Below are 26,852 nucleotides of genomic sequence, written 5' to 3' on the forward strand. Positions count from 1 at the left end.
CTGCCTCCTGCCTGGCCAAGGACCTGCCCCTTGCTGCCTCCAGCAGTGGGGATGCTGCTGGGTGAGCACCACCCAAGCTGCCCTGGGAGGCTGGCAGCTGGGCTCTGCCTGAAGCCAGCCTTGCCCTGGGGCCAGGGCTGCTGCTCCTCTCCTCCTCCTGGGTGCTGCCATTCCAGCTGCACAGAGGGAAGGAGCACACTGGCCAGAGGTCCTTTCCAGTTGTCTTGGGAGCTCTACAGGGAAGCCCAGATGAAGGAACTGCTTGCAGTGCTGGTGGTGTCTCCTGCCAGCAGGAAGGACTCTGGAGATCAGGGTGTGGGCAAGTGTCTGCCTGTGGCCATCCTGACCCTCTAGCAAAGGGTTTGGAGGTGTTGGGAGTATCCAGCCAGGTCAGTGGTGGTTCAAGAACTGTTGTGATGTTGCCCTCTGAGCATCCTGGGATCTCCATCCAGGTGCTTCCCTGCACAGATCCTGGTGGCTTGCAAGAAGGGAGAGTCCTGCCCTGCAGCCTGGCCCAGGAGCTCATTCTTTTGCCTTCAGAGCAAGGCTGCTCCTGCAGACCTGTAGCATCTGCCTGGTGCTTTGCCAGGAGCTGGAGCAAGAGACTACCAGACCTTCTGGGAGGGATGAATGCCCAAGGGACTGTTTTGGCCAGAGGGAGGGAAGGACCTTCCTTTTGGCACAGGACTAGCACAGACTCTGCCTTTGCTGGGTTTCATGCAGAGATGGCTTCAACTTACAATCTTCCAACCTGGGTTTTAGCTCTTTTAATGTTCTGAGATGTTCTGCTCAGCCCTGGGAGAAAGCAGCAGAGCCAAGGGCGTCCTGGAGGAGCCAGGCAGTGGCTTTGGCCATGGCTTTGTTGCAGTGAAGCCAGAAGACCCCTCACCATCATCACCTCTTTGGTTTTGTTCCTCTCCAGTTTGCAGGAGGGGGTTTGTCCCAACCATGAGGTCACAATTCTAGCTTGTAGCAGTTGCACCATTAAAAGCTGTCTCAGAAGAGCCCTCAGAGAAGCCAAATCTGTGCTCTGGGCTGTGTCAGGGTCATCCTTGTATGGAAATGTGGGACCCAGACTCCATCTGGGAGAAGGGATTGGTGCAGGTCTCGGTGGGGTGGCACTTCCTTGGGCACTCCCCCATCATTTGGTCCTTTCCAAGGGGGCCCTATCCCTTCCGTAGAGAGGTCCCTGGGCTGCTGGAGGAGGAGGAGGAGGGAGGTGGAGAGGTCCCAGCGGCAGCCCCTTCGTGCTGCGGGGCTCAGCCGGTGCCGGTCCCGCTGCTGCGGAGCTCCGAGGACACCGTGCGGCGGCTGCGGCAACGGCAGGGACCGGGGGTAGGGACCAGAGGCTCCTCCGTCCTTGCTGCTTCCCGAGCAGGGGCTCCGGGAATGCCCCCAGCTGCGGTCCCTGGGCTGGGCACAGCCGAGGGGCAGGGACGTTGAGCACAAGTCCCACGAGGAGCAGCTGAGGGAGCTGAGGTTGTTTAATCTGCAGAAGAGGAGCCTGAGGGGAGACCTTCCGGCTCTCTACAGCTCCCTGAAAGGAGCCAGGTGAGGGCTGGTCTCTTCTCCCATGCAGCAAGTCACAGGACAAGTGGAAACAGAGCCCTGGAGCAGGCTGCCCAGAGTGGTTGTGGAGTTTCCATCTCTGGAGTCAATCCAAACCCATCTGGATGTGGTGATCCTGGGCAAGCTGCTGTGGGTGACCCAGGGGAATTGGACTGGATGATCTCCAGAGGTCCCTACCAGCCCCTGTGGAAGGGGAGAGGCTCTGACTCCACAGCTAACACCCTGCTCACTAATCATCTCCATCCCATCCACATCCCAACCTGCTCACTACCTCCCACCTGCCAGTCCCTGGCTGCATACAAAGGCCCAGCAGAGTCTATCCCCATCCCCTCTCATGGTCCCACCTGTGGTGCTGCTGCTTCCTTCCTTTAGTCCCCATGTTTTGGAAGGTTTTATCAATGCAGATATCTGACACAGAAAGGAGCCCTGCCCCTGCTGCACAGCTGCAGCTCCAGCCAGGGTAGGGGGAAAGCTGCCTCTAGTGATGGTGGATTGTAGTCCAGGCTCCTGGTGAGGAGCACAGAGCCCAGCTAAGATCATCTTGGTGTAGTGCAGTGGAGGAGAGCTCCAGGGTGAGCTCTGCTTGGGGCTGTGGGGAATGGTGAGCAGGGCCAGGCCTCTCTGTCTAACAGCATTCTGGGCTGATTAAAGACCTGCTGGCTCTAGCAGACTGAAGGAAGGTGCTAGGAGCACACTTCTCTGCCTGTGCAGCCCTGGGGGTGCTACCTCCTGACCCTGGCAGGCTCATAAAACATCCCTTTGAACTGTAGAAATTGCAGGAGGATGGAGGAAGCTTGGAGGGAAGGAAGAAACCTTCTCTTCTGGAGCAAACCCTGTGTCTCCCAGCACAGCAAAGCTTCCTCTGCAGAGCCCTGAGCCCCTAGCTCTTAATGAAGTGTTTTCCTTTTGTCCCTGAGGAACCTTTCCCACACCCAGCACAGCCTGATGCTCCTCTGCTCTCACTGTCTCATTAGCCCTGAGCCCTGTTGCTCACAGTGGAGGCTCAGGGTTCAGAGCTGCTGCCCTGGCTTTGTTCACTTGGAGCAAAGGGAGGAGGAATCTGTAGCCTTTGTCTGGCTGCAGCACAGCTGGAGGCTGATCCTTTGCTTTCTCCCTCCAGAAAGGCTGAAGGGAAGGACAGAAAAGGAATGTCATGGGAATAAACCTGCTCCAGGAGCTGGTGAAGAGGTGTCACGGGCTGGGGTACAAGGCTGGGAGGGAAATGGTCACTAATCAAAGCTGGGGATGTGCTGGGCATTGAGAGTGGGGGAGAAAGAGAGGCTCTGAGTCACAGCAGAGGGAGGAGCTTGGTAGTGAAATCATCACCAAACAGGACCCCTGGTAGGTGCCCAGAGCTGCTGTGTCCCCTGCCAGTGGCAGGATGCTCGGTGGCACTGGGTGCCCCTGGCTGGGGGTTGCATTTCTCCCTGCTGGTGCTGTGGAGAGCCAAGTGCTTGAAAGCAAGCTGTCATCTGGACTTCCCCAGGTTATGAAAAGTCACTTCTAGGCTGATCAAAGAGATCCTGGGGGGCTCCAGCAACAGCCACCCTCTTGCCAGCCACCCAAATTCCTTTGAGAACCAGCAGCTCATCCCTGGCTCTTCTCAGCTCGTGGGATAAACCTCTCTAGTGGGTTGAGATTCCCTCCAGGAGCAGGAGAATCTCTCCAAGCTTTCCCATTACCTCTGGAGGCTCGGTGGTGGCATTTACCAGTTCCAGCACGCTGGCAGGCAGGAGCTGGAGGATTAAATCTCTCCACTGAAGGTTCTCACAACTGCAGCCTGAATCCTGCCCTTCTCTGGGCTGTTCCTGCTCCTGTGGGAAACGGGAGGCTGCGGGAGATAATCTGCTGTTGTTTGGAACAATAGGGCTGTGCCTGCCCTCCAGGTGCTGGCGGTGTGACCAGGAGGCAAGGCTGGGGAGCAGGGAGGTGAATCAGACTCACCCTGACTGTGTGCTGTCCTGGGTTGGTTGTTTTCAAGCGGTGCTGCGCTTGGTCTGGGGCCGAGAGGTGCTGGATGGGCTCCTGCTCTCCTCCCAGCGCTCTGAACGGCAGATGGCATCCATGGGCTGAGCCCAGGCTGGACCAGCACCTCTCAGCAGGGACCCTGATGCCTCTGCCCTGTCCAGGCAGCGAGGGACCATGCTGGTGGGGTGGCAGGCTGGCTTCAGTCTTGGGGATTGCTGGCTAATAGCATAAAGATCCAGCAAATAACTTGATGTGAAAAGGTTGTTGTGCATCTCCCCCAGCATTTCATTCCCATGAGCAGGCATCTCCAAACACCTTGCAGGAGCCATGGCAGAGCTGAATCCTGCTCTGAGGTGCCCCAGGCATAGTCCCTAACGCTGCTGCACGATGTCAGCCAAGGGAAGTGTCTGTGGGGTTGAATCCTGCCCTTGCTTAGCCTGCTGCAGCTCCCTGTGCTCTGCAGGGGCTCTGCAGGGATTCCAAAGCTGCAGTTTCTTTCCCCAGATGTTGCTTTTCAGCAGCTGGTGCTCAGTGCTTCCATCTTTGAAACTGATACTTGATGGATGCCTGGAGGGACAAGGAGCTGGGGGGGGTCGAGCCCAGTGATCAAACCAGCCCCATGGAACAGGGACTTGGATGGGAATTGCCAGAGGTGGAAGGTGAGCTTTAAACCCTTCTTGGGTTGGGGGGTGGTGCCAAACCCCTCTCTTCTCCAGCGTGCTTTGGCTGTGGGTACATCCCCAGTGTCAAGGCTGCAGCTGTGTTGTGCTCCTGGGGGATGTGAGCCAAGAAAATTGCCACCAGGATGAGCACGTCTGGGAGGTGGCAGCTGCAGGCTCACCCCAGGGGCTGCACCCACAGCTGGGTTTGTCTCCTGTTATGACAGCACTTAGCTGGCAGCCACTGCCATCTCCAGCAGGTGCTGCTGTCTGAGCCACAGAGCTGCTTCAGGAGATCTCCAGGAGCTACTCGCATGAGTCCACAACCTTGGCTCAGCTCAGTGGGTGGCAGCCAGGCAGCAAAGCCTATTGCAGCATCTTGGGACACAGGATCCCAGCGTGGTGGGGGTTGGAAGACACCTCTGGAGATCATCCAGTCCAACCCAGCAGGTTCACCTGGATCAGGTGTTAGGTTGGTGGTTGGACTCAGTGATCTTGGAGGTCTTTTCCAACCAAACCCATTCTATGTTCCATGATTATTCCAATCTCTTAACTGTTTTCATGGGGATGGGGGGGAAATTTCTTCTGGAGACCAATTAGGATCTCCCCAGGAGTAATTTGTACCTACTGCCCCTTGGCTTTTCCTCCTTGTGAAAAGGGAGTCTCCATCCTCCTAGCAGCCAGCCTTTATGTCCTGCTACACTTGCACTCTGCTCTCCATGAAGCCCAGCTGAGCTCTTGCAGTTTCCCAACTACCTAATGGGGCTCAACAAATCCTGGAGCTGGCTGCAGCCGTGTCCTCGCCTGAACTCCTGCTGCTCCAAGTGGCGTTGGCTGAAGCCAAGCTTCTCAGTACCAGTGCTGGTGGCTGCTCTGCTGTGTGCTCCTCCTGCCCATGCCTGTGCTGGTCCTCCTGCCAACCCCCACTGCCTCTCATTGTCCCTGAGCAGCCTTTGTCTGCATAAACAGGAAATTTCCTGAGAACAACCTCTGGCAGAGCTGCTGGTGGAGAAGAAATGAGTCCTGCTCCTTGCCGTGTGTCCATGACACAGACAGCAATGTCATGTTCTGCTCTGCTGCTCCTGGCCATCAGGGGAAGATGCTCTTTGAGGTCACTGCTGCCCTTTTGGCCACCAGCCAACCAAGCCTTCCCAAAAGGGCCCCGTGGTAGCTTTGTCTGAACGCTGTGGTGCAGCTCCTGCCACGAATTTCTCTTTGGACAAAGCTTCCCTACACTGCCAGGGCTGCAGAGGCACCGGGAAACACCACGACCTGGCTGTCACTGCTGTCCCCAGCTGCCCTGACCCTATTTGGTCCCCAACCCTGTGGGGACAGCAGCAGCTGAGGCAGCCTCTCTAGCTGCCAGCAGACAAAGCCTCTCCATCAGCATCCGCCGGTAACGGATGCGGAGTCACTGCCCCGGGACACTTCCTGCACCGAGGAGGAAAGCTCCAGGGTTTGGTTGGGGATTTACTGTGGAGTTTTCTTTTGGGGGGGGTGGGGGGAGAAGTTTGCTTATTCTCCTTTTAGAAATACCATGCCACTTCTGCTACCCCACAGGCTGTGACCTTCCCCCGCCTCCCCCAACCTCCCAGCGCCTGGGAGTGCAGCACAGGGCGTCCTGGGCTGTTTGATGGAGGCAAGCTGTTGGCTCAGTAGCAGGGGGAGCTGGAGTGAGGTGGTGTCATCGACCCACAGGGTACTTTAGGTTGGGAAGAACCTTTAAAGGTTGTCTAGTCCAACCCTCCCACCCTGCAGCCAGCAGGGACACCTGCAGCTAGAGCACCAAACAGCCTGGCCTGCCATGGTGCCAGGCATGGGGCATCTCCCACCTCTCTGGGCAACCTGGGCCAGGTTTTCACCACCCTCAGTGTGGGTGGTTGCTGGTCTGTGAACCATCTCCACTAACCATAGCACAAGCCATGGGTGACCTGAGAGGAGAGCAAGGTCCAGAGAACTGCTCCAAACCCACCAGTACCTGCTCCAAACCTTGGCCAGGTCCCTGCTCAGCCCTTACCCCAACTTGTTTGGGGTTTGCTGGTTGTAAGTGGAGGGGCTCCAGCCATAGGGATCAACCTGTGCTGCAGTGGTGGAAGTCCAGGGATTGAGCTGGATGGGAGGGGGGGGGGGTGAGAGTTCTGCTTTTCTTTTTCAAGCCTCTAGATGAAAGTGTAATTGAGAGCACTGCACATCTCCCTTATCTAGCTGCAGCAATTGCTGTGAGATAAATGCCACCCAGTAATGAAGTTCAGGTTATCACTCACTAGCACCACGATTAAACATCCCCAGATAAGTTTTCCTTCTGCACTGGCTGCTTCCTGGCAGTTTGAACTCAAAAAGCTCATAAATCCAGTGATTAAAGCAGCGTGTCACTGACCTGGGCTGACTTGCTCTGCACCAGCAGCCAGGAAATGAGGTCTTGGAACCTTTCTGTGGCTGGTTCAGCTCTAGAGTGAGCAGAACACAACCCCAGAGCCTGCCCTTCCCTACATGCAACCTGATCTAGTTGGAGATGTCCCTGCTCCCTACAGGGACAAGATGACCTTTGAGGGCCTCTTCCAACTCCATGCATTCTATGATTCTGTGCTGCTCACAGCCTGGCTCACTCTCATCACAGTTCTGCTTTGCTGCTTTTCTCTTCTTGATGTGCTTCACTGCTCACATTTCTGTATATGGAGCCTCTCAAAGAGAGATTTTCCCCCTGCTCTGTCCCTCCTCTGCTTTCTCCATCCATGCTCCATCCCTGGCTGCATCCTTATCTCCACAGCTCCACTCAGCAGCAAGCTCCCTTCTGCTCTCCTTGTCTGTGCTGGTGAAGATAAGGAAGGATGGCAGGACCTGGGGTCACCAGCACCATGGTGCAGAAGTTATCAGGTTAAGGAGGTTCTGCAAAATAATCCTTACAAATGACTTGTCAGGGCACAACATCTGACCACTGGGGAGACATCCAGCTGGAAAAATGAGCAGGGCTATACCCAGAGCAGATCATAGAACCAGAGTCATACAGTCAGGGAATGGTGTGGGTTGGAAGGGAGCTCTGGAGATCATCCAGTCCAACCCTCCTGCTCCAGCAGGACACCCACAGCAGCTTGCCCTGGATTACAATGGCCAGGGGGGGTTGGAATATTTCCAGAGACTCCACAACCTCTTTGGGCAGCCTGTCCAGGCCTCCAGCAGCACAGAAATTGAGTTTCTCCTGAAGTCCAGGTGAAACCTCCTGGGTTCCAGTTTGTGCCCATTGCCCCTTGGCCTGTCACAGAGCACCCATGCAAAGAGCTCAGCTCCATCCACAGATGTAAGTCCTGAGCAGATGGAAGGATGGAAGGATGAATGGATGGATGGATGGATGGATGGAAGGATGGGTGGGTGGGTGGGTGGGCGAGTGGATGGATGGATGGATGGAGGGAGGGAGGGAGGGAGGGAGGGAGGGAGGGAGGGATGGATGGATGGATGGAGGGATGGATGGAGGGATGGATGGGTGGATGGATGGATGGATGATGGAGGGATGGATGATGGATGGATGGAGGGATGGATGGATGGATGGATGGATGGATGGATAGATGGATGGATGGATGGATGGATAGATGGATGGATGGGTGGATGGATGGATGGATGATGGATGGATGGATAGATGGATGGATGGAGGGATGGATGGATGGAGGGATGGATGGATGGATAGATGGATGGATGGATGGATGGATGGATGGATGGATGGATGGATGGATGGATAGTGGAATGGCTGGCTGGCTGGCTGGCTGCATGCTGGTGTGATCCACAGCTGTGGTGGAAGAGGGCTGTGGGGGTGGCCTCTGCTGTAATCATTAGATGTGATAGGCCATAAATTACTTTTCCAAAGGCTCCCATTGCTGCTAATCTGTTTCCCTTCTTCTGCTGATGGATGGGGCACCCAGTGGGGAGGATCAGAGCCAAACCAGTTTCCTCAGTGTTTGCATAGGAGGAATGGGTTTCACACCTGCCTGAGCACCACCCAGCAGCAGGTGAGGAATGCTGCCAGCTTGGAAGACCACTAAGGAGAGGAGATCAGTAAAGGTTTTGTTGTCTTTGGGGCTCTTCCTTTCCCTCCCTGCTGCAAGCAAAGCTTCTGGGGAAAGTTTGTTCCTTGAAAAGTCCACAAGCAGAAGTGGTGGTCTGAGCTTGTGGCCACTAAATGCAAAGGCAGAGCCCTGGGGTTTGACCACAGCCTGGATGTCTTTAGAGCTGAGGCAATGTTGTGGTGTTTGTTTAGGAGTGAGAAATCAACAAATGAAAGGCTCAACAAAGTTAGGAGCCTGCAAGCAAACAGAGCTCCTGCTAGGACCCAGCACCAAGCTGCAGGGACTGGGACTCACCACAGAATCACCTTGGTTGGGAAAGACCTTTCAGATGATGGAGTCCAACCATTCTCTAAGTACCAAGCCTGGTGCTAAAGCTGGTGTTTGCCTGACAGCCAGCCAAATTCCTTGCTGCCTTTCCTGCTGGTTTTAGTGGCTGTGCCCTGTGGAACAAAGGGAGAACCCCCACTCCTCCCACCCCAGTTTAGGATGTCTGAGGCTGCAGCCAGGGAATTTCAGTGGATTTCCCCACTTTGAGAGAGCCACAGCCACTCAGTTACAATAGAGGATCCTTATCAGTGGATTCCAGTGGACTTAGATCTGTGTCCCTTGACATTTCCATCCAAATAGGCTTCCTGAGGCAGGCAGGAACAAAAGCATACCTCAGGCTATGGCTCAGCCACCACAGAGAGCTGCAGCAAAGAATTCATCCAGTAGGAGCTGCAAGAGAAACTACCCAAGGCTTGGCTTCCTTCCATCGTGGGGAGAACCTCTGGAAAGCAGCCTTGGGAATCCACAGGAGTGTTAAAGACATGCTGGAAGTTAAAGGCATGCTGAAGTGTTTTCTTGGATGGGTGGCTGAACCTTGGGTGGTGCCACAGCTTTCATATCAGCACACTGTGGGCTCCCAGTGCCATGGAATCACAGGATCAGGGAATCATGGAATCACAGAATCTCAGAACCATGGAATTATGGAATCTCAGAATCATGGAATCATAGAATCATGGAATCATGAAATCACAGAATCTCAGAATCATGGAACCTCAGAATCATAGAATCATGGAATCATAGAATCTCAGAATCATGGAATCTCAGATTCATAGAATCATGGAATCATAGAATCTCAGAATCATGGAATCACAGAATCATAGAATCATGGAATCACAGAATCTCAGAATCATGGAATCTCAGAATCATGGAATCTCAGAATCATGGAATCATAGAATCTCAGAATCATGGAATCACAGAAGCTCAGAATCATGGAATCTCAGAATCATGGAATCTCAGAATCATGGAATCATAGAATCTCAGAATCATGGAACCACAGAATCATAGAATCATGGAATCACAGAATCTCAGAATCATGGAATCTCAGAATCATGGAATCTCAGAATCATGGAATCATAGAATCACAGAATCATGGAATCACAGAAGCTCAGAATCATGGAATCTCAGAATCATGGAATCATAGAATCACAGAATCATGGAATCACAGAAGCTTAGAATCATGGCATCTCAGAATCATGGAATCATAGAATCTCAGAATCATGGAATCTCAGACTCTCAGTATCACAGAAGCTGAGAATCACAGAACCAGAAAACTGCTGAGGTTGGAAGAGACCTAAGGGATCATCCATTCCAACCCCTTGCCTAGAGCTATGCCACCACCATATATCCCTCAGCACCACATCTAAGCATCTTTTATATCCTCAGGGATGGCGACTCCACCACTTCCCTGGGCAGCCTGTTCCAGGGCTTGAGAACCTTTTCTGGGAAGGAATCTTTCCTAATACCCAACCTGAACCTCCCTTGGCAGCCCTTGAGGCTGTTTCCTTTCGTCCTGTGTCCAGGAGTCGCAGACACTTTCATCTTATTCATCTCAAGCCAAGTGAAATTGTTTTGCTTGTTGCAATAAGGAAGGTTTGTACCTTCTCTCCCCCACACCTCCCTTCCTCTTCAGTTCTTCTGCAATCCCTGGGCTGTGCCTGAACAGGATCCTCTCTGTTTACTTTGACTTTGAAATTACAGCAGTTTAGTTAATCTCAGCTACACCTTGTTTATCTTCCCTCTGGGCCCTGCTGGCCACTTGCAGATTGAAGAGCAGCTCCTGTTACTCCCTGGTAAATAATTCATGGCTGCAACTCCACACCAGGATCTTCTTCTGACATACTGGTGGGAGATGATTGATTTTCAAACAGGGACAAAGGTTTGCCCATGGGTTATGGAAAGGTGGAAGTGGGGGAGATTTGGGGGTGGGAAGGATGTGGGATCAGTCTGCAGCTCCCACTTATAGACTCATAGAATTTTTTCAGTTGGAGAAGACATGGAGTCCAACCATCAAGTGGGGGAGATTTGGGGGTGGGAAGAATGTGGGATCAGTCTGCAGCTCCCAGTTGTAGATTCATAGAATTGTTTCAGTTGGAGAAGATCTCTAAGGTCATGGAGTCCAACCATCAACCCAACACCACCATGCCCATGAAACCATGTCCCCAAGTGCCGTGTCTACATGGTTTATTGTGATTCCACCACCTCCCTGACAGCCTGTTCCAATCCCTGACCACTCTTGCAGTGAGGAAATTGTTCCTAATCTCCAACCTAAACCTCTCCTGGTGCAGCTTGAGGCCATTTCCTCTCATTCTATCACTTGATACCAGGGAGAAGTCCTTCACCCTTCACATCTTGTGAGGAATGGAGGTGCCACAGGGCCACTGGCAATGAAAATCAGGGACAGTGGCAATGCAAGATACCTCTGTGTCCTAGCTGCATTGAGGTGGTATCCAGTATGGGGTCCTTGGTATCTCACATGGAGTCCTTCCAGCACTGAGACAGAGGCAGAAGTTTGAGCAGAAGTTTGGTGCATGGCAGTCTCCATGACCAGGACTCCAGTGCCTGTTGTTAGAGTGAGGTGAATGTCCCCAACAGGTTGTTTCCTGATCTCAGCCCTCTGATACTCACAATGCAAGAGCACCCAGGGGACCATGGCACCCAACCTGGGTCTCATCCTGACACAGAGCTATGGCATGGCCACCAGACACTGAGCCAGGGCACAGCTCCCTCCTGTGCCACCTCTGTGGTGAGGGGCACAAAGCCCTCAGAGAGGGCTGGATTAAATCATCTCCTTCAGACACTCCTGAGCCCTGGCTCTGCCTCGAGCTGCTGGAAGTGGTGGGAAAATCCAGGTCTGGGAGCTGGGATGAGTAATGCTGGAGCTATCTCCTCCTTGGATCGATCCGGTGTGTCCTCACACATGCCAGAGCTGGGCAAGAGCCTTTGTTTTGGCTGCTTTGGGTAATAACTGCATTCCTTTAATATCTCCAAACAAAGATTTACCACAGGGGCAAAAAAGACCACACGGGGAGGTGCTGCAGCACTAACCACAACTGCCCTGAAGGAGCCTCTGCCTGGGAGCCTGAGCTGCCTGCAGACTGTTCCCCCCCTGGCTCTGATCGTGGAGCTCAGCTGCTCCCACCCAAGCTGTGTGCCCAGGAGGGCAAAGCATGGTCCTGTGGCCAGCATGGATAGGTTGTGCTTGCCCAGGCCTCTCCCATCTCTGAGTTTGCTCTCAATATGTCTTTTTTCTTCTTTTTTTTTTCTGAGAACCCTGAGTGGATTCTGCCTCCTTGCAGCAAACCACATCTGTCTGTCTGTGTGTGTCTTGGCTGGCTGTATGTCTGTCTCCTTCTGTCCCCACATCTCTTCTGGGGGGTACAGAAGGGAGACCTGGATGCTGTGCATCCCTGCCTGGAGCAGTGTCCAGCTCTGGAGTCCTCAGCACAGGACAGACATGGACGTGTTGAAGGGAGGCCACAGCAAGGATGGGAGGGCTGGAACCCCTCTGCTCTGAGGCCAGGCTGAGAGAGTTGGAGTTGTTCAGCCTGGAGAGGAGAAGGCTCCAGGGAGATCTTTTGGTGGCCTTTTAATACTTAGAGGGACCAATCACAGAGCTGGGGACAGACTTCTAGGAGGTCCTGTTGTGACAGGACAAGGGGTGATGGTTTGAAACTAAAAGAAGAAGATTCAGTCTAGAGATAGGGATGAAATGGTTTATGGTGAGGGTAGTGAGACCCTGGCCCAGAGCTGCCCCATCCCTTACACCACTGCAGGTCAGGTTGTTTGGGGCTCTGAGCAACCTGCTCTGGTCAGGGATGTCCCTGCTGACTGCAGGGGGTTGGACTGGATGAGCTTCAAAGGTCCTTTCCAACCCAAACCAGTCCGGGCTTCCACGATTCCATGACCACCCCAGTGCTCCGGTCCTGCACCTCTTCCCACCCTTTGGGCTTCCAGCCTCTGCCTGCATCACCTGGAAAGTCCTCGCTGCCCACCCCCAATCTGCAGGACACCCCTGCGCTCCTCTTTGTCCCCTGCCTCTCTCCCTTGTCCTTTGCCTCCTCTTTGCCCCCAGCTTGTGTCTCCCCCTATCCCCATCCATGGAACCCCTTGTTCCCTGCCTTGGCGGGGGGTTCCCCTCATCCTCCCCTCTCTGCCTTTTCGCCCCGGTTGCGGGCGGGGCAGCCTCTGCCGCGCTGCCAATGGGCGCGGGGGGGCGCGGCCGGCGGGGCCGCCGCATTTAGCTGCCGGGCCGGGCCGTGCCGGGTTGTGCCGGGCTGGGAGTCGGGAGAAGCGGGGCTGGGGAGCGGCATGGAGCAGGCGGTGAGCACCGGCACAGCGCTGGGTACCTCGCTGGCCGAGGGGCTGATCAAATCCCCGCGGCCGCTGATGAAGAAGCAGGCGGTGAAACGGCACCACCACAAACACAACCTGAAGCACCGCTACGAGTTCCTGGAGACGCTGGGGAAGGGAACCTACGGCAAGGTGAAGAAAGCTCGGGATCGCTCCGGTAAACTGGTAAGGGGCTTCTTATGGCATCGTCATATGCGCACCGGGAGTCGGTACCGAGCCGCTGAGCATCGCCCTGCTCTGAGCAGCATGGGCCGGGTGCTCCCCTCGTCCTGGTGCATCCCCTCGCTACCCTCCCTGCTCCCGCTGCATCCCCTTCTCCCTTTCTTCCTCCGGGTGCATCCCTCCCCGATGCATTCCTCCCCATCCCTTCCCTTGTTCCCGTTGCATCCCACCTGCCTCCCCCAGTTCTTCTTCCCGGCTCATTCCCTCTCCTCTTGGTCTCGGGGCTTCCCCGCTCGGCCCGGTGCGTCCCCCCAGCTCCAGCGCATTTCCCCCGGTCCGGTGTATCCCCCTTTTAGTGCCGGTGCGTTCCCCCTGGTTCATTCCCCAGTCTCCGGTGCATCCCTCCCTTTCTTTGTCCTGGTGCATCCCCCCCCACCCTGAGGCATCCCCCCCGACTTCATCCTGGTGCATCGCCTCCGGTACGGGCTCTCCTCAGCCGGTAACCGCAGCCCCCTCCAGGCCCCGCTCCCGGTGCACCGTGTGGGGAGGCTGCGGCGTTGCCATGGCCGGGCCCTTGCCGCAGTCGGGGGAAGCCCGGAGTGGCCTCACATTCCCCTTTCCGCGGGGGGTGGGGGTGGTTGCAGCTCCCTTCGCCCACTTGACCTCGTCAGGCTTCCTGGGGAAGGGACCCCACAGGTATCCGGCAGGGAAGAGCAAATATTACACTTGTGTCTGAAGGGCTTTTCCCTTCCTCTTGCCCTAGTTCTTGGTGGGTTTTGCCTCTCTGCTCTCAGCAAGCAGAGGCTGAGCCTCCCCCCCAAGTGTCTGATCAAATCGTGACTCACCCCATCGACAGCTCAGCCCCTCCAACAAGAGTGACTCTGGGTGATGCAGGGCTCAGACCAGAGCACAGCCATCCAGGAGGCTGGGTGAGGTGGGGGACCCTCACCCCCCGGGGAAGGCAGGGTGCTGGGTGAGGTGGGGGACCCTCACCCCCCGGGGAAGGCAGGGTGCTGGGTGAGGTGGGGGACCCTCACCCCCCGGGGAAGGCAGGGTGCTGGATAAGGTGGGGGACCCTCACTCTCGGGGTGCTGCTGTCCTGGCAGCTCTGTCCTTTAAGAACCTGCAAGGCTTCAATGGGTGAACTTGAAGGCAATTTCCCTGTCCCTGCTCAGTCCTGAGCACCCAGCAGTGTGGTGTGGGACCCAAGAATGGTGCTAGCACACCAACCCACCTTGGGAACATGGGTGAGCAATAAAGGACCGATTGCAAGTGGTGGGACTGGCTCAGCAAGGCTCTGAGGGCTGAGCAGATGAGCAAGGTGTGAGGTTGGGTCACTAACATCTGGGTGTGAGCTCGGGTCCCTAACGTGCCACAGAGGAAAACAACTGGAAAGCTGCGAGGGTTTCTTGTGTAACAGGACAGCTCCTGCTTCAGGCAGATCTGCCCTTTCCATCAGCCCATCTGATGCTGAGGGAGCTGCTGCTTTGCTGCATAATCAGGGCCTTGAAATGCAGCTTCCACCCACAGACCTAGAAGGGTCCCTCCCCTTGGGATGGGTGAGAAGATTTGGCTTTCCCTGGCTGCACCTAACACAGCCTGGGCAAGGGCACCTCTGAGCTGCCCCCAGACTCCCCGGTCTGTGGACACCCCCTAAGTGGGACTCCTTTGTGTGGTAGCCCTGGTTCTGTTATAATGCAAATGCAACACGTGGGGCCAATGACTCCTTAATAAACACCAGAGATAGTCAAAGGCTCAACTAACAACTACCTCAGCGAGCTGCTGGTGCAGAACAGGAGGCTTAACCACAAATCTCTCCTCTTCCCACAAATTCTTTCTTGCAGCACTCAGCGTTTCCGGACCTGTTTAATCTTTAGGCTTATCCTGAGCTGGGTTGTTATTTGCTCCTTCTCTAAGTGGCTTTCACTTCCTAAACGCCAAGGTGTGAGAGCAGGTAGGGCTGCCTCCACCAGTCACCCCTCCTGGGCTCTGCCCATCCCACCTTACCGGCTGAGGCTGTAGAGCTGGAGCTGCTTCGTGCATGGCTTTCGCCTCTGGCGAATCAGAAGCTGCTCCTGTCGGAGGCACTGGGGATTGAACCATCTCGTTTTACCACCTAGCTTGCTTGCTTTTCTTTTTCTTTAACCTCTGAATTTTAACCAGCCAACCTCTTGGGCTCAGAGGAAGGTGTGTCTAAGCAGCTGATAGGCAGCTGGCAAGACCAGGTTCCCACAGCTGAAAAAGGATTTTGGGGGGGACTGTGGCATTTCCTCACAGGGGCCTTCCCTGAACGTTCTTTGTCTGAAACGTTTTGTTTTCTGGGTAGAAATGCTTCAGGTGGAATGATGCTGATGCCTCCTGGTGGGTACTGCTGAGGCCCCTTCCCAGTGATTGGAAAAATTGTTGTGTCCTTGAAGCAGGTGGGGAGAAAGTTGTTGTTGGTGGTGGTGGTTCTGCTTTTGGTTTTTTTCCCTTTCCTTTTTCCCCGTGGCTTTTGGGTTGAAGGTTCAGTAACGTGCCCCATGGAGGTGCAAGGGCTCCTGCACCTGTTTGCAGAGCAGTGTCTGGCCTTTTTATGTTTTATTTTCCCCAGTCTGGTGTTTCTCCCAGCCTGGTTCTCAAGCCCTGGCCTCCAGCCAAGCCAAATAGAAGGAAGGATCTCCTGTGGGACTCACTTGCAGTGTCGGAAACGTGTTTGTGGGCTTGTGTGATGTCAAGGGGAAGGCAGCACCTGGAATATTCCAAAGCAGCAAAGCCTCTTTTGATCTCCAGTAAGGGCTGGACCCTGCTCTCTTCCGTAGTGGTTTGTAATCCATATTTCATGGAGCATGAAATGCTGCACTTGCAATCTGGAACAACTTCTGAAGTGCTGCCTGGGGTTGTAGCTTAATGCATCTTTCAGCAGGTGCTGAAAATACCTGTTCTGCCCCCCCCCCCAAAAAGCCCCTTCTAATTAAAAGCCTTTTTTGACTTGGAAAGTAGTCTTGAGTTCCCAAAGCTCCTGCAGCAGGACTTCTTGGGGCTGTTTCCTGCAGGAGATTCTTCTTGTAGCAGTGGTGGTGCAGGCAGCACGGAGGTTGTGTCTGTCCCTGAAGCTGCAGGTCCCTATGGAATGCAGTGGGTTGGGAGGGATCTCTAGAGCTCATCCAGTCCAGCCCCCTGCAGTCAGCAGGGACATCCCCAACTAGAGCAAGTTGCTTAGAGCCCTGTGAAACCTGACCTTGAATGCCTCCAGGGATGGAGCCTTCAGACCTTTCCTGTCTCAAGGGGAGATCCTCTGCTGTCACCTTCTTAGGCAGGAGATGTTTTGGAACCAAGCTGCTTCTTGCATCCCTGGGGAAGGATGGGATGGCCAAGGGGATTAACCTCCCTGGAAAAGGTTTGAGTGGTCCTCTGCTGTAGGAGATGAGGTCCCTGGCAGTGGTGTAGCCTCTCTGTGCTGTGCCCAACCGTTACACAGGCAGCTGGCAAGGGCAGCCCCAGGGCTCTAGCAGCACCGTTGCAGCCCTGCCTCCATCTGCCTTGGAGGTCACTAACTGCTGGCTTCCGAGGCAAGGGCGTTCTCCAGCGCTGTGAACACAGCCAGTGGCATCTCCTAAGGCTTCCCTGGCAGCTTGGAGCCACTCTGAGTCTTCATGAATAGTGGATCTTGCCCTGAGCCTTGGCTCAGCAGTGTTTATGTGAGCACCTTGATCAGCACCCCGAAGTACTGAGGCTGTTGGGCTGGATGTTGAGCTGCAGAGGGGAGATGGAGTCAGCCAGGAGGAATTTTGGGAAGCAGAAGGAGGCTGACTTGCTGCATAAAGGCTTTGCCTGTGTTCTAGCAGGGGTCAGGTAAGCAGGGGCTGGAGCAAAAATGGTTAAACTTTAACCTGCTAACCCAGCACAAAGGTCAGGGAAAAGAATACACCTGACTTTCAAGAAGCTGTTAAGCACTCTCAGTATTGCTATGTACAGAAACTTGGGCCTAGGTTATTGAACTTCTCTTGGCCAGAGTTCATTCTGCTTGGTTCCTTCAGCTCCTGGGGCTAGTGCAGGCATGGTGCTTCACCAGAGAACAGGAGGCAACCCATGCCCTGTGCAGCAATGAGCTCTGAGACCACAGAGACTCCATCAGCCATCTCTCACATACCCCTCTGAGCCCTGAAATTAGGCATGTCCTCCTCCCATGAGGACCCTGACGTGGCAGCTGAGATCTTGCAGCTTTAATGTCTGGTGACTTGCTGTGGGTGTGGTGAGTTTTGCTTAGCGGGGGTTGAAAACTTGCTCTGAGCCTTTTGCTGCTTGGTGGGCAAGAAACAGCCCACCAAGGGCTGAAGGAGTGAGGCTCCTGACTCCCCTAAATCAGAGGGAGGTGAGGCTGAGCATCCACCCCAGACAGGCAAAGGAGGAGGAGGGCCTCAGGCTGAGCATCCACCCCAGACAGCTAGAGGAGGAGGGTCTCAGGCTGAGCATTGAACCCAGACAGCCAAAGGAGGGGGAGGAGGAGGAGGGTCTCTGCACAGCATAGCTATGAGCATGGTCCCTGTGCTGGCAACTGGGGCCAGTGGGTGTCCATGGCCCCTCTCCCCGTTGCTGGGAGACCAGTGCAGGGGTCCCTTTCCAGGATTAATGCTGTTCCGCATTCTTCTCTGATAGAAAAAGAGAGGTTCTGCTGGATTCAGTTGTAAATTCAACCCTAGGAGCACATTGTCTCTCCCCAGCCCCTTTGAAAGAGGATTAGAAGGCCTCTATTCTCCAGCACTTACTCTTCGTTCTCCTGCCCTTTCAGTTCCCTTGTAGGGATCACTTCAACCCAAGGGAAAGCCTTGGGAAGCAGTTTGCATCATCAGTGCTGGGTCTCCTGCCTGGCTGGAGCTCAGTCCTGTGCCTAGGAGGGATGTGCTCTCTAATATCAAACTTTCTCCTACCTCTGCACAATCAGCTCCTTGAAATAAATATTTGCAAGGTGAACAAAACCTGGGTTTGGGTTGCTTTTGTTTTTCTTGTTTTCATGACCCCAGGAAGATGTTGTTGTTGTCTCTTAAGTCATGTGTGCAGGTCACATTCCTTTGGCTGGCTGTGGCCCAGCAGTGGCTGCAGTGGACACAATTCCTGTGGCCATAGCACCCAAATGAGGAGCAGGGTTGGGCTGCCTGTGGGAGGAGGCTTTGGGGAGCTCCTCTGGCAGCAGGTTTGCCTTGGAGGGGGAGGCAAAGAAGAGCTTCTCCCTTGTGCACAGCAGGAGGACTTGGAAAGCATAAAAATGTATTGGATGGAGCTCACTCTTCTTGGAGTTATCAAATCAGCTGGTTGGAGAAGACCTTAAGACCAAGTCCAGCCATAACCTAACATCTCCCTGTACACAACTCTTAGACCATGGCCCTCAGCTCCTCATCCAAATGGCTTTTAAATGTCTCCAGAGATGGTAACTCTACCACTGCCTTGGGCAGCCTGAGAATTGCTTCAGTGGAGCTGTGGGTTGTGGGCTCTGGGATGCAGTGTGGGCTGTGTGGAGAAGCTGAGCCATTACCTCTGAGTCATGAGCCCCTTCCCAAAGATGGGAGTGGGCCTTTAGCTCTGCCAAAGGCTTTGGGCAGCCACAGTGTCCTGTGCCCAGCAGCTGGGTGACTCCCTGCCTGTGCTCCTCCTGCAGGTGGCTATCAAGTCAATCCGGAAGGACAAAATCAAGGATGAGCAGGACCTTGTCCATATCAGGAGAGAGATTGAGATCATGTCCTCCCTCAACCACCCCCACATCATTGCTGTCCATGAAGGTGAGCCCTCCTCTCCCCTTCCCTTTCCACCAGCAGGGCTGGGACCTGCCGGCTGCAGGCTGTGCAGCACTGGGGTCGGTGCTGCTGCTCCTCCTCCTCCTCCCTCTGTTTGCTCAGAGCAGAAGCTGTTTGCTGCCGGTTGTGCCGAGCTGGTGACTCAGTGCTGCACGGCAAGCAGATGCTGCTGGGCTGTGGTTTCCCTGCCTGTGTGCAGGGGAAATACCTGCTCCAGAAATAGCTGCTTCCCATCCCCTCCAGCCCCTGGAGGGAAGCTGCCTCCCAATGCTGATATGGGGTTTAGAGGCTTGGAAGCCTCAGCACTGCCTCCAATGGCTTTGTGGTGGGCCCCAAGTCACCAGCTCTCCCTGGGGAGATGTGGGGTCCACCACAAAGCCCAGTGCTGTGTGTGGCTCTGGTTGTGCTGGATGCTGGCCCCAGCTGTGGCAGGTGCTGGAGCAGTGAGAAATCTTTGTGGCTCTGCTCTCAGCCTCAGGCAGGAGTTAGTCCCAGAGCTAGAGTCCTTCTTGCCTCCCCTAGGGCACAGGGAAACCAAACCTCAGGGTGCTGGGAGAGCTTCTGGGTGCTGCTGGGCTTGGCTTCATGGCCAGGGTTTGGTTTTGCTCCCAGGCTGTCAGGGCAACACCAACCAAAGGGGAATGTCTCAGCTTCTAGCTACAAGCAGACTTAAAGCAGGTCTCCAGCTGGGTGAGTTTTTGCTTAAACACTGCAGAGCTGGGTGCCCTGTGCTCTTCCCTGGGGCTGGCTCTGCTTGGATTCATGGCACGGTGCCAGGCTGTGACCAGTGCCTGCCTTCTCCGTGTGTGAGGTATCCAGAGTCCTTTTGTCCTCTAAACAAAAGCAAGTGGATTGGCAGCTCAGACGGAGTGTTTGCAAGGACTGAGTCACGCTGACTGCTGCAATTCAAAAAATATCGAGGGAGCTTTCTGCAAACAGGAAGAAAAGGCTCCAGTCTCCTTTTGGCTGGAGCTGGAGCCTTGTTGGGAGCAATGGGGGCAGGCAGAAAGGCCACCCAGCAGTGCCAGTCGGTAGCTCCATCGCCTTCCCACTCGGCAGGGCTTTGTCTAGCAAAGAACCCTGGGTTTTAGTCACCTTCTGGCAGAGCACAGCCTGTTCTCCTGTGCTCTGTGGCTGCAGAGATTGCTTGGCCAGCAACCCTGGTGGCATTGTTGGACGAGGGTGGCAGCTCTGGCTGTCCCCCACTGACCTGCAGGCACCTGCAGAAGCCTCAGTGAAACCCTAACACTTCGTGCTCTGCAGGGCAGCTTGAGGGCACAGGCAATGGGGTGGGCACTGTGCTGGAGTCGGGCAGGGCTCCACCTCCTCATTAAAAGGCTGAGCTAATGAAGTCTCTGAGCTCAGAGGATCCCTCCTAGCACTCTGTGACTTCCTAAGTCCCTGAGCTCAGAGCACCTCTCCTAGCACCCTGTGGCTTCTTATCTCCAAGTCCTTTAGCTCAGAGGATCCCTCCTAGCACCCTGTAGCTTCTGAAGTCCTTTAGCTCAGAGCACCCCTCCTGGCCCCCTGTGGCTCCCTATCTCCAAGTCCTTTAGCTCAGAGCACCCCTCCTGGCCCCCTGTGGCTCCCCATCTCCAAGTCCCTGAGCTCAGAGCCCCCCTCCTAACAGCCTGTGGCTCCCCACCTCTGTGCAGTGTTCGAGAACAGCAGCAAGATTGTCATAGTGATGGAGTATGCCAGCAGAGGGGACCTGTACGACTACATCAGCGAGCGGCAGCGGCTGCCGGAGCAGGAGGCGCGGCACTTCTTCCGCCAGGTCGTCTCTGCTGTCTACTACTGCCATAAGGTAGGGCAGCACCACGCTTCCCATCACCTTCCTGGGGGGAAAAGTGGGAGGATGGACTCCTGTGAGCTTGGCAGGGCTGGCTGTGGAGAGAGGAGAAGCAACCAGGGCTGGGTAGGGATGCAGCAGCTGATAGGGAAGCTCAGCTTGGACTGGGAGGGGAGAGGAGGCTCTTGGCCTTTCCTGGCAGAAAGGTTAATCCTGGGCTCTTATCTGCAGGGTGTAGCAGCCCTCACGCAGCGCCCAAGCAGCTTTTAGGGAGCTCTTGCCTTGGCTTGCTGCTGCTGTGCTGTGGGGTGACTAACCCTGTCTGGGAGCTATCAGCTCTTGTCCTACCCACCCAGAGGGAGACACCCTGGGGCTGTCTGTCAGGGCTGAAAGCCAAGCCCTGGGTCACTCATCCTGTCTGGGGCTGTGGAATGAGTTGTGCCTGGCCTGGAAGGACCCTCAAGCTCTAAGGCCATGCCTGAGTCCTGGATACCCAGATATCCTTGGAAGGGAAGGAATAGCAGGGCACCTCCTGAACCCAGAGCAGGGCACCTCCTGAGCCCAAAGCAAATTGGGATCTCCCTTATTCAGGCAGAAATAGAGCCCTGCTCATCATGCCCTGACCAGGAGCTGACACCAGCTGGCACCGAGGGAGGGTGTGGGAGCCCAGCATGGCACCTGGTGTTGGGTGTCACCCAGTTCCTGCTGCCAAGCAGCACGGGGAGCTGGCAGCACCCATGCCAGGACGTGGCTTACAGCTCGTCCCCGTGGATGCACCCAGGGTTGTTTACTGCTGCTGTGCCGCCAGCGTGGCGCAGCCGTGTGCCACCCACCGGCCAGCACCTCCCTGGGCTGCCTGCCCTGCCTTCCTCCAGCACCCTGGGGCTGAACCAGCCTCTCCCTTCCCTTCTGCAGAATGGGATTGTCCACAGGGACCTGAAGCTGGAGAACATCCTTCTGGATGCAAACGGCAACATCAAGGTGAGAGGCTGCCTGACCGCCCAGCATGGGGGGCTAAGGGATGCTGCTCGGTGTAGATGGGCTGGGGGTGGCCACAACACCCTGGACACCCCCAGGATGTGTGGTCCTCAACACTCTAGGAGCATCTGCCAGCTCTGGGACCACTGACACTGTCCCCTCTGCTGCTTACCCAGGAGATGGAGAGCCAGGAGGGCACTGGTACAGGTTCCCTGCTCTGTGTCTGGCTTGGTCCTTGATAGGACAAGAGGCAAAGGGCACAAACTGGAACTCAGGAGGTTTCACTTGACCTTAAGGAGAAATTCCTTCACTTTGAGGGTGCTGGAGCCCTGGAGCAGGCTGCCCAGAGAGGTAATGGAGTCTCCTTCTCTGGAGAGCTTCCAAACCCACTTGGACATTGCGTCCCTGTGCAACCTGATCCAGGCCAACCTGTGTTAGCACAGGGGGTTGGGCTGGATGCTCTCCAGAGGTCCCTTCCATTCCTTCCTCACCATTCCCTGATGCTGTGGGAGGCTGTGGAGGCAGAGCAGCCTCACTGCTGCCTGTTAAAGCCATGATGTATGCATCTGGCTGCTGCTAAGAGGGCAAAGTCTGAATGCTGAGGTCAAAACACAACCAGCTGAGTAAGAGAAGGCTCTCCCAGTGAAAGTCCTTGGTCCCTCTAGGTGCCAAGTTGGTGGAGGGAGGTGTAGGGCAGCTCCTGGCTCCACTAGCCCCAGGTGATGCTTTTTGCCTCTGCTAGGGAGGAAGGAAGCAGCCACAGCTGAGATTTGGTGTGGTTGGTGCTGAGCAGGCTGCAGGGCTTTATCTCTCCAAGGGGTAATTTGGCAAACTGGGAGGTGGTGAGCAGGGACTGGACCTCCTGTTCAGTGTGTAATGAGGATAATGAATGCCTGTGTGCTAGGTGGAGCAGGTGGCAACTGAAGCAGCCTCGTGTGGCTGTGAATGAGCTGGAGGAGAGCCCAGCAGCTCTCCCTCTAACCACACCTTTGAGGTTGCCTCTGCTCCTGGCATGTTGGTGATGAGGCTGGAAGGGCAGAGCTGCAGGGCAGCTCCTGTAATGGTTAGGATGAGCTTTCTGGGATTGGGGAAAGGGGCAGGAGCAGCCTGGGAGGTGGAAACTGAAGGCACCCAGGAGCAGGGTGCCAAGGGCAGCTTGGTTTTGGCCAAGCTCACAGGTGGAGAGCTTCAGGTGGCAATGCTGCTCCACCTGCAAAGGCAACTTTGCTGCTTGGTAACAACTGCAAACATCTTCTCCAGATTGCAGACTTTGGCCTATCCAACGTTTACCAGCAGGACAAACTCCTGCAGACTTACTGTGGCAGCCCTCTCTATGCATCCCCTGAAATCATCAACGGGAGACCCTACAAGGGGCCAGAGGTAGGTTGTGCCTCACCCCCCGTGTGGGGGAATGTCTTGCTGCCTCTTCCCTTGGACTCACAAGTGAGACTTCCCAGCAGAGCAGAGCCCTGCCTGTAGGATTTGGGGCAACAGGTCCCCCAAGTCCAAGCACTGCATGGTTGGTGGTGTGGCAGCTGCACTGAGGTGGATGTGGTGGGATGCAGGTGGCTGGAACTGGTCCTGCCCCATGCTCTCTCCTCCCCCATGGCTGCTGCCATCCAGGAGCTGCTGCTGAGGTTCAGGTGGTGGTGGAGGGGTCCTGCTCAGCTGGGGTGGGGGCCAGGGCTGCCTGGTCCTGCTGCCCCCCTCCAGGCTCCTCTGTTCCTCTGGCAGGTGGACAGCTGGTCCTTGGGTGTCCTCCTCTACATCCTGGTCCATGGCACGATGCCGTTCGACGGCCAGGACTATAAGACTCTGGTCAAGCAGATCACGAGTGGGGATTACAGGGAGCCCACAAAGCTGTCAGGTAGGTAGACCTCCCCTCCCACCCCCCCCCCGCCTCACGCCCCTTGCTGTGCATCCTCCCCTTCCACATGTTCCCTCCGGGGCCTGACCTTCCTCTTCCTCAGATGCCTGTGGGCTGATCCGCTGGATGCTGATGGTGAACCCAGAGCGCCGTGCCACCATCGAGGACATTGCCACCCACTGGTGGGTGAACTGGGGCTACAAAGTACCCCTTGGGGAGCAGGAGCTGCTGCGGGAGAACGACTCCCCCCTGGCCACGGTGGCAGAGTGGCTTCGCCGCTCCTCCCGCCCCCTCCTGGAGAACAGCTCCAAGGTTCGATGCTTCTTGAAGCAGCACATCCCCAGCGTGGCCCTGGAGAGGCAGCGCTCCCTCAAGAAGTCCAAGAAGGAGAATGATGTCACCCACACGCTGCAGGAGGTGGCTCTGGCCCCGGAGAACCCCTCCAAATCCATCCTCAAGAGGCCCAAGGGCATCCTGAAGAAGAGAAACTCCTGTGAGCAGAAGGTGCCCAACCCTGGTCCCCCTCTGGCAGTGCCCGTGGGAGAGGTGAAGGCTGAGGATGGAGAGGTGGCTGCTGCAGGGCTCACCCAGATCCTGCCCTCTGGGACGCTGCCCTGCAGCACGGACGTGGGGGCTGTGCCCACCAGCATGCCCAAGAAGGGAATCCTGAAGAAGCCCTCGACCAGGGAGTCTGGGTACTACTCATCCCTGGAGTGCTGCGAGTCTGGGGATGTCCTGGATGCAGGGAGCTTGGACCTCGATGGCAGCGTGTTTGCTGACCCCCCCTTGCCAGAGCAGGACCCCCAGAGTCTCCCCACCCTCCGGAAAGGCATCCTCAAGCACAACGGCAAATACTCCTCCGGCATCACCGAGCCAGACAGTGCCCCCGGGCAGGGCTTTGGGGGCTTCAGCGAGGTGCCCCTGCCCCAGGCCCCCCGTTCCCGCCCGTCCAGCGCCGTGAGTGAGGACAGCATCCTCTCCACGGAGTCTTTCGACCAGCTCGACCTGCCCGCCCGTGTCCCCCACGCTGCTGGGACCATGCGGGGCTGCGTCTCTGCCGACAGCCTCCTCCGGCTGGAAGAGGAGGAGAAGCTGGAGGAGGGGCGAAGGCTGCGCCGCTGGACTGTGACCCACTGCCGCAGCCCCCTGCGACAGAGCAGCTTGTCCCTGGCAGGCTGTGACACCGTCGCCGAGGGCTACCAGCGTGCCGTGGCCATCGGCATGAAGCTGAGCTGAGAGCATCTCCCAGCAGGGCTCCCGCGGAGTGCTGCGTTTTTGGGGAGGGGGCTGAGCCCTCCCCGCCCTCCGGGGTTGCTGCTGCTGCTAAGTCGCATCCCAAAGTATTTATTTTGCAGTCTGGTGGGCCCCGGAGGGCAGATGGGGAGGGAACTGGGGGGCTGTGGGGCGTCGGTGGGGGATGCTCCATGGCCAGGACGTTCAATGGACCAAAGCCCTGAGCGATCCGGGCGCCACCCCCGGGGAGGGGCTTGGAGGGTCCCAGAGACTCCTCGCTGTCGTCCTTCCCTTGCAAACAGACTCAGCTCATCTCGGGAGAATCCAGGGGTTGTGGGGCTGGGGATGGGGGGAGGGAAGATGATTTTTGTTGTCTTTGCACTGTTGTGGCTGCACAAGGTATGGGATGGGGCAGGTGATATACCTCAAACCAGCTGGAGATGTAGCAGGCTGCTGGCACAGGGCTGCCCTGGCTGTGGGCTGGGCTCTTGGGATGGCCAAATTGGCCAGGTCCTGGCTCTCTTTTGTTGTGCTGAGAAACTCAACTGGATCTGGCTGACCCCCATCCCAGTCTGAGAAGATGCTCTGATGCCAATCTCTCTCTCTTTTTTTTTTTTTTTTTTTTTAGTGGGTTTTGTTGTTGTTGGTTTTTTTTTTTTTTAATGTTGAAAGGAGGGGGGAAAAAAGAAGAAGAAAAAAAAAACAAAACAGTGCCTTGGGTGAGGCACTGCTTCTTTATTTATTGCCTTTGTCCAGCTTGATGTAAAAGTGGAGCAGCACAAGCTGTGTCTGGCTCCAGGAGGGTCTCCCAGATGCTCTTCAGGGGGTGGGGTGGGGTCTGTGCCCCTCTCTCTAAGCTCTGTTGCACTATTGCCATGTGCCCTTTCCCTTCTCCAGGGGGGGTGTCCCTCCCCTCCTTCCCTACAAAGTGGTCTGGAGAAAAAAAACATTAAATTAAAAGCCAATGGTCAAGCTGAGCTGTCCTGAGTTGTGTGATGGAGGTGCTGCTGCCCCTTCAGCTGTCTGCTCTCTCTTGGTGGGTTCCAGGCTTCTGTGCTGCTCCTGGTGGGCTGGGGGCTGGCTGTGCATGGAGCTGGGGCTTGCTGCAGTGCAGGTGAGGATGGATTAGGCCCCAGCAGGTGTCCCAGATTCAGGCAGTGTGTGCTTGGCCACTCCAGGGCTCCAGCACTTGCCCCTTCTCCAGTGGTGAGGCTGCTGTGTGGATATAATCTGGCTTTAAACTGGTGCCTGCCACCCACTGTTGTGTGGTGCTGAGCTGTGCTTTGGCATATTCCAGAGGTGGGGGCTCAGCACCCACCAGGAGGGTGACCAGCTCTGCTTTCTTAGGCTGAGCTGCTGTGTGAGCCAGTGAGGGAGGGGTTTGGGTGAAGGCAGGACCTGCTCTGGGGGTACCACAGTGCAGCGATGCTGCTGCTGCTGTCAGTGCTGTGCCCCTGACCCAGAGGGCAATGAGTCACTAAACTGTTTTGGTTGGAAGAGACCTTTAAGATCATCCAGACCAACCCTTAACCCAGCACTGCCAGGTCACCACCAACCCATGGCCCTCAGCACCACATCTGCACAGCTTTGGAACCCCTCCAGGCATTGGGACGAAGCCTGGGCCAGGGCTTGACAACCTTTTGGGGTAAGGAATTGTTCCTCATGTCCAAGCTAACCCTCCCCCTGGAGCAGCTGGGGGCTGTTTCCTCTCATCCTATCTTGTCCTGTGCTGGGTAGAGCCCAATGAGAAGCTCAGCCAGGATGTGACCATGAGGCTACCTCCTCTCTGCCCCTTCCCCCTGCTGCCTTTAACCTCTGCTCCTGCTGTGTGGCACCGAAACCAATTTTATTGCTCTGCAAAGCCCTGTGACCAGTTCCCTTTTCCACTTGGGTTAACTGGAACCATTTCAGGTCTCCTCCACCCCACTGTGGAGAGGCTGAGCTGCAGGGGCAGGGCAGCAGGGCTGCTTGCCAGGAATGCCACCCCTGGTCCCACCAGGCTGAAGCTGTGGGGGGGGTCACACAGGTTCTGCCCCCCATGGCGCATTCCCTGCGTGCTTCCCGCTCCATTAGGAAACTTGCAGCTTAAGGCAGGGCAAAGTCCCAGTGCCCTGGGGGCTG

At 56.0% G+C, this 26,852-nt stretch overlaps 1 protein-coding gene across 1 annotated transcript; it reads left to right on the forward strand.

Annotated features, from left to right (window-relative positions):
- Positions 1 to 12,886: 12,886 nt before the first annotated feature.
- On the forward strand, positions 12,887 to 24,734 carry NUAK2 (NUAK family kinase 2). The gene is made up of 7 exons (XM_054395785.1): positions 12,887 to 13,093; positions 18,726 to 18,846; positions 20,517 to 20,668; positions 21,569 to 21,634; positions 22,892 to 23,011; positions 23,366 to 23,498; positions 23,602 to 24,734. Exons 1-7 carry the CDS (start codon positions 12,887 to 12,889, stop codon positions 24,732 to 24,734), a joined length of 1,932 nt encoding a protein of 643 aa, XP_054251760.1.
- The last annotated feature ends 2,118 nt before the right edge of the window (positions 24,735 to 26,852 follow it).

Source organism: Indicator indicator, chromosome 35 (genome assembly GCF_027791375.1).
Source record: "Indicator indicator isolate 239-I01 chromosome 35, UM_Iind_1.1, whole genome shotgun sequence".
Classification (NCBI taxonomy): domain Eukaryota; kingdom Metazoa; phylum Chordata; class Aves; order Piciformes; family Indicatoridae; genus Indicator; species Indicator indicator.

Coding starts and splice junctions, on each gene's coding strand:
- NUAK2 (XM_054395785.1), top strand. CDS start 12,887: ATGGAGCAGGCGGTGAGCACCGGCACAGCGCTGGGTACCTCGCTGGCC. Junction 13,094..18,725: donor GGGATCGCTCCGGTAAACTG/GTAAGGGGCTTC, acceptor CTCCTCCTGCAG/GTGGCTATCAAGTCAATCCG. Junction 18,847..20,516: donor CATCATTGCTGTCCATGAAG/GTGAGCCCTCCT, acceptor ACCTCTGTGCAG/TGTTCGAGAACAGCAGCAAG.